The 7,307-nt window shown below is 49.2% G+C and overlaps 1 protein-coding gene across 2 annotated transcripts in view; it reads left to right on the forward strand.

Annotated features, from left to right (window-relative positions):
• The window catches only part of ALDH1A2 (aldehyde dehydrogenase 1 family member A2), an 81,877-nt gene that overhangs the window by 17,593 nt on the left and 56,977 nt on the right, over positions 1-7,307 (forward strand). Inside the window, exon 4 of one of the 2 annotated variants that reach the window (XM_027777114.2) lies at positions 3,897-4,014. In XM_027777114.2, coding sequence (XP_027632915.2) covers positions 3,897-4,014 — 118 coding nt within the window. Of the gene's footprint in view, positions 1-3,896; positions 4,015-6,536; positions 6,663-7,307 lie in introns of those variants that run through there. The other variant, XM_005230611.3, reaches the window with a different exon arrangement.

The following is a 7,307-nucleotide window of genomic DNA, read 5'->3' on the forward strand; positions in this document are numbered from 1 at the left end:
AAGCGGCATGTTGGGCAAAGAGATGGAGCTGAACACGACACCCAGTTCGTGGTCCTGAAACCTAATTACCATCAGGAAAGTGAGAGTGTTTCCCACACCTGACTCGCTGACCCACCTGCCTTCAGCTGTCTCCCACCCGAACGTGAGAGCTGCTGTTCCCGGTGCTTTGTCCCCTCTCCCGCAACAGGAGCGTTTGTTTTCCATCTGTGCTCCAAACACTCATCCCTCATCCTTTAGCAGGTGAGGTGCCAGTCTGCCTATTTTTCATTCTTTTATTTCCCTTTCATTCATAATGATTCAGATTTGAAAGTCTAAATCATCTGCCTTTCCAGAAACATAAGCTTTGCTTCTGGGATTCCTTTTACATACTAAATAATACCAATATAGAAGATAAATTTATCTTGGGCTCCTGTATAAGTATATTGGATTGCCAGGCCCCATTCCTTTGGAACTCCCCAGTCAAGACTTTTTAATTGAAAAAAATTGTTCTGAGGTTCATAGCAGACCCTTTATAGGGTGTGCTTAGGAGCAGACCCAGGCAGCAATCTTTTGTTACTTCTATGCGGTATCTATATTCATTAAGGTAATGAAGCTATTAATTGAATATGTAAGTTCAGGTAATTAAATATAAGACTTATTTCTTTAGTTTAAAGGGTAATAATAAAAAATTTAAACTTGCAAACTAGATCACACATTTAGTGATGATAAATGTGATCTGGAAAGTGCAATATTCCAATATGAATTAGTTAATTGCATCCATTCATTAGGTGATATACATTAGCAGAGGGTCAATCCATTTGAGGTTTGATGTGTTTTACAAATAATAAATTCAAACAGGTAAATTGAAGAGACATTCAAAATAGAAAGGTGGTTTTTTATGTATTTAAATTCAGAATAGAACCCCTACAGGCAAGCGCCCTTTGCCTATAATGTGGCTGGCAGCGGCACGCCGCCTTTGCAGCCTGCTCCGAGGCACTGCCACGCGCTGCCCTGTGTTCTCCGTGGGAGGAGACGGGGCGATTTTGCTGAGACTGGGCTAAAGCACCCCACAGCTGTGAGGTGCTGTGCGCAGGGTGGTGACCAGCTGAGGAGCAGCTGGAGGGTGTCGGGAAGCCTGCAGACTGCAGCAGTGGCACCCCAGGCTCACTGCCCGGCCAAACCAGCCTCTGCACAACCCTCTGGTGAGGGACACATTGCATTTCGACTGTTGACTTAAACTATAATACTTGTTTTTGAAATGGTCCCAATTATAAAGTCAAACACTGATAGTCTTTCCAAGCATATTCTGCTTTGTCACTGTCACTGAATTATTTGTGGCTTGCTTAAATCCTTACATTTGAGTTGCAATTTAGGACTGAATTTACCATAGCAGCAATTAACAGTTCTACTGCCTATAAAATGGCCAGTATCACAGGTAAGAAAACTGATCCATTTCATTAATTTTTAGTAAAAATTATGTGAAATCATTTCTTCATTAGCTCTTCCTGGATTTTCAGTAATAAAAATGGTTATTCTTGATATCAGCATTTATTTTATTTTTTACGTTAAAGATAGTGTAGAAATAAGGAAAATAAAAGTAGATGTATTTTGTTTCTTTCAAACTTATATCCAGACTAATTCTTAAACAATTATTAATAAGATTTATAATATTAAGACAATTCATTGGGATACTTGAATAATTTCTGAAATAATATTTTTTAGGGTTATCATTGTATTGTGAGGGTTGCTTTACAGCTAATACTGCTTATGTGTATAACAGTATTTTTACTTTGGATGTATAAAATACCTCTGTCTGGAGCAGGGACTGATACCATCCTGCACACAATTCAAGGGCCATAATTCTTAAGAGATTTCAAACAGTGAGCCTCTTTCAGATCATCAGGCTTAGAGACATTTAGAGAATTGATTTAATTAACCTAGAGGAAAAAAGTGCTATAATGTGTGATTTATGTTTGCAGATAAATTAAAATACAAGTATCTCCTGAAGAGCATTTGCTGCCATCATGGTCAGTAATGAAAATAGCAGGCAATTAAAATAGGACACCTGAGGCTGAAGCTTTTACTGTATCTATCAGAAAATGAAGTTCAGATTCCTAAGTGGAAATCTGTGCTGAAAAATAACTTTGTAAAGTTTCAGTCGGTCCCTATTTTTCTTCCAAAAGTGATTTCTAAAGCACATGGGAAATAGGAAGGGACATTTCCTGAGGCAGGAGGCGAAGGGTACGGAGGAGTAAGCTCTCTCAATCAATACGGAATTTGTGTGAGGAACCAGGGATATCTTTGCTAAATGGTAGCAGGACTGCTGAGAGAAATACATAAAAAAACCTTACGAGTCAGATTGAAATAATTTTGGGGGCAGGTTTTGAAGTTGATCTTGAAATGAATCACTCGCAGTGTCTGTCAGAATGGTGTGATTCAGCTCCTTCACGTGTGTGACAAGGTGCTGGGAGCCCGGAGCTCACCAAGGAGCACCAGAAACATGCACAGGTCTGAAGTCGCAAGAGCGAAGAGCACGTGTCGGGGGAGTTGCTGTAGCCACTGTCCGTTTCAGGGTGCACCAGTATATGCTTTGGCACAGCTGCTCTTCCTAAAAGAGGTTTTTGAGATAGAAATTATTTCACCCCGTCCTCTAGTTTTATGACTTCCTTTAGGCAATGGGGACGCAGTAGTATAGAGCAGAAAAATACCAGTGCTCTGACTGAACAGCTCAGGAATGCCTTAATTACATCTGCATTGTCTTCAACACCACAGCTCTGTCGTTTGCACCCTCTCCAGCTACCAAAGGTCCTGTTTCCATCAGGTGGTGCTGGTATAAGCAACGTTTATATCCTTGTCTAGAAGTAATACCAGGTGCTGGGGGCGGGTGGAGAAATTCAGCCTTGTTAACGAAACAAAGTTATTTCTTCAAATTATACATTCAGATTGATCTGAATATAAAAATAAAACTCTTCAGGAATTATTTTGATCTTGGCTATATACTAGCCTAAATTCTAACACTGAAGTAAGGAACAGAGTCACTTGGTTGCTCTTCATTTTTTTGACAGCCATGTCTTCACCAAGTGAGAAGACGGTGGTATCTGTGTCATTACAGCCTGAAACAGAACATGTTTGTTTCCTGATTTGCTGCCTAAGTAGGAGTTTGTGGCACTTAGGGATGTGGTTTAGTGGTGGACTTGGCAGCGTTAGCTTTACGGTTGGACTTGATGATCTTAAAGGTCTTTTCCAACCTAAATGATTCTATGTGAGAGAAAATAAGAAAGTCTGACTTAATTGCCTGTTGATTTAGTACTGCCAATTCACACACACACACACACACGCCAACAAAAATCAACCTAGAAACTACAGGACTGCAGTAAGAGTAAGTGGTTTCTCTGCCCTTTGTAGGCGTTTAGGGACCACAGAACTTGGGCTGAACCTCTGGTCTTGTTTCTGTTCTTCCACCTCTTGGCAGTTGTTGGACTCCATTTTTTTTCTTTCACAAATTAATTGGTTTACTGATGTATTCATTGTTTTTACTTAGTTATTGTCCTTATGTCCAAGTCAATAAGGGTAGTAATCCCTTCCATGAAGAAATTGAATTAAATATTAGATGTTCACTTGCAGGATTTGAAGCCATGAGGTTTTGCTATCATAAAGCGGCCAGTGCTGGGCTGGTTCCTTGAAGCAGCTCACCGGGCTGGATCCAGAGTGTGCCCAGCTCACTGGGCTGGATCCTAAAGCGTGCCCAGCTCACCGGGCTGGATCCAGAGCGTGCCCAGCTCACCAGCTGGATCCAGAGCGTGCCCAGCACGGGGTTATGGACCTTGCTCCTAATTCTGTCTGGCAAAGCTACTGGTGTAAGCGACGAGAACCCTCCTGCGGCCCCGGCACTAAAGCCTACATCTCTGTCTTCCCAGATGGTGGAAAAGGAGCTTCGGCTGGTCACTGGCTGTTGGGAAGAGCGACAGCACAGGACCGCCACGTCCTTCTGGGGAGCCCAGTGAGGCTGGCTGCAGAGCAGGAGCCCGCAGCACGGTAAGTGCGGTGCCGGTCCCCCCTGGGGAAAGCCGGCCAGGCGTGGTTAGCCCAGGGGTGCTTGGCACCCACTGAGTTCGCAAAGTGAATTGCTTTTACATGTAAAGGGAGTGTGGTTTGTACCAAAAGTGGTTGGTGGAGGTTGCTTAAGCAGCTCCAGATTATGTGGGTTTGAACTGCGTCTCCACATGCACCGGAATCCCTTCTCACCCAAATCTCCTCAACTTTATTGACTTGATTTAATAATGAAACTGTTTCCTCCTTCCTGAAACTTCTTTAAATGCAGTCCCTTTTTAAAGGAGCACATCCCCACTCTGATTTATTTTAAAACAGCTTTTAGAAGGTGTCATCCTTGTGATGAAGTGTTAGGTCTAGGTTGCCAGTGTGCCATTAAAAATTGAATTTCTGACGTTTAAAAGTCTCACTCATCCCAAGTGTCACAGTTTGACGGCTCTGCATGTCACATTATAGCAGAGTATTATGGATCCATTTCCTCTGTTGGGGAGAGAGAAAAAAAAAAAAGATGAAAAATGAAAGAAAGCAAAATCTGCAGTCGTCTTTTTCATTATTGAGCTGGAAATTTACAGAGATAGGCATGTTAACCCTGGAATTACTTACCTGGCGCTCTGGATCTTGTGCTGCCTGCCTGCGCAGGAGCAACCTTTGTCCCATGCTCCTGTACAAACACCAGGAGAACACCAGGACAGTCTTTTCAATTGTCCATGAATTTGTAAAATATGGAGCAGGGAATATATATGGAATCAACAGATTTGTAACAAAATCAAAACATGGCCGGGTCCCATTGTTTACTCTTGACTAAGTCAATAACCAGGTCATGTGGTATATTTCTTGTTGCTTTGTTTTGCCGACTTCAGACAGCTGTAGCTTTGGTGTCCTTTCTCCGTTTATCTGTCTGCAATGTGATAACTTCAAAACATGACATAGGAGCCGTTTCAAAACGCTGGGAGTATTTGCATCAGTAAGCAGAACTTCATTGATTTTGCCTAGTGAAAAATGGTCTGGGCTTCACGTGCTTGCTGCCTGGAAGAGCAGAGGGCTTTGACCATAAATTTCTGATGCCCAGTCAAGGTGCAAGCTCAAGCTGTTGGTCATTTCATCCAGCCAGCTAGGGCGGATGGCCACCGTGTGCCCACTGTGCACCCACCATGCGCCCACCGCTCGCTGCACATGCGGTGACACAGTGCGCGGGTGAGCCCCCCGTACGGCACCCCCGGCCTCTTGCATCGTGTGGCCTCATGCTAAGCCCCCCCCGCCCCCCAAAGGGAAAAAACAATAGTAGCTGAGAACAGGGGAACAGGTGGCTTTTGCTTGCACAAATTATTCTGCCCTTCAGGCCTCTTCCTTTTGCAAAGAACTTTCAAGAGCAGAGGCGGCCGCAGCTGGGCTGGGGGCCATGCCCTGGCAGCGGGCACCGGCTCCTCCTGGCCGGGGAATGCGGGAGCGGGGGCTCGCGGGTGCCGCCGCCGCACGAGACCCGGCCCCGGGGCTTCCGCGCGGGCGGGGCCGGGGGGCGCGTGGGACCGGGGGCGCGGGGCGGCGGAGGGGGCCGGGGCAGCCGCGGCAAAGCCAGTGCCGCCCGAGGGGCACGGCCCGGGGAAGCGCCCGGCCCCGCGGGAAGCCGCGCACGGAGCGCAGGGGGCACGGCCGGGCGGGGGGACCGGGCTGGGGGGCGCTGCCGGGGGGCAGCCGCTGCAGGGCGGCGTGCGGCCGGCAGGGGGCAGCAGGCGGCCGGGGATGGCGCCGCCGGGGCTGCAGGTAGTGCCGGGCGGGGGGGGCGCATCCCACCGGGGCGGCGCGGGCGCTGCGCTGGCAGCCGGCGCAAAAATAGAGCCGAAGGAGGGCCGGGGGCGGCGGGGCCCGCGGAGCGGACACGGACACGCCGGGCTGGAGGCGGAGGCTTCGCCCCAGCGGGCCCGGGACCCGCCAGGGGCTGCCCGCGCCCGAGGGTGCCCCCCGCCCCGGGCCGCACTGCGAGGCGATGCTGCCGGCGGGCCGCCCCCTTCCCGCTGCACCCCCACACACGCGCACCCCTCCGCATCGGCCGGGGCTCCCCGGGCGGCGGCGGGCCGGGGCTGCCAGGTCCCCGCACGGTGTGCCCGGGCGGGGCATCTCGGGGCCGCGGCGCCTCCTAGCCCGGCACGGGACAGCCGGGGACGGGGGGAGCAGCGCGGCAGCTCCGTTACCCCCGCTCCCCCGCCGGCCGTGCTGCCCCCCCGGGGCGGCGGGGGAATCCCGGCGCCGGGGCCGCGGCTGCGCGGGCGAGCGAGCGGGGCCGCGCCGTGGCCCTGGGTAGGCCGGCCCGGCCCCGGCCCCGGCCCCTGCCCCGCGGCCAATGGGAGCGGCCCCGGCGTGACACCTGCCTATATACAGCGGGCGAGAGCAGCATCTCCAGCGCGGGGCGTTGGAGGGGGGGGGCAGCCCAAAACACAACATCAGGTCAGAGCGGGGGCCTCGGTGGTACTATAAACCCCCCCCTCCCCCCCCCTCCCCCCCCCCTCCCCCCCAAGACTATGACTTCCAGTAAAATTGAGATGCCAGGGGAGGTGAAGGCAGATCCTGCAGCTCTGATGGCATCTCTGCATCTGCTGCCTTCTCCCACTCTCAACCTTGAAATCAAATACACCAAGGTAAGTTGTATTTGTTTGTTCTGGCAGGGAAATTCACCGCGCTCCCTCCAAAGGGGGGATTTTTGCTTAAAATCAGTTTCATTCTGCCCTACCCAACTTGAGTCTAGAGATAAAAAAAGCTACTAAAAGACTGCCTCGACTCTGTAATAAAGGAAACAAGATTTTTAGCCCTGTAATCATCTGAAAACCCACAGGATAATAGAAAAGCAAATTAGATCTGCTGGGACTGGCTTTGTCACTTGTCTTTAAACATAGTATTTTCTACGGAGCTGCTGGGGTTTATTTTCAGTGCAAAATCATTAGTTCTCGAATATGTTTCAGCTGCTTTTGATGTACTTCAGGAGAAGTTCCTATACATACCTGTATATCTTCATCGGAAAATTAAAATGTTTTCTTTCCTGAATTACCCTGTGTGCCCAAGGGACGCTTTTACGATTCCTGGAGGACTCTTTAATACTGCCAGGCTGTTCCAGCACTGGAACAGGTCGCCCTACTAACTTCCGTGGTACTTGAATACACCCTTGCACGATGTTGCAGGAGGGCATGTTTTCCCCTGCTGCCCTTTAAGACTAATTTTCATAAAGCGAGGTTAAGAACAGACCTAGCAGGGTCCATACGGGACTAAATTGTTTTTGTCAATTAAAG

Source organism: Falco peregrinus, chromosome 1 (genome assembly GCF_023634155.1).
Source record: "Falco peregrinus isolate bFalPer1 chromosome 1, bFalPer1.pri, whole genome shotgun sequence".
NCBI classification, from domain to species: domain Eukaryota; kingdom Metazoa; phylum Chordata; class Aves; order Falconiformes; family Falconidae; genus Falco; species Falco peregrinus.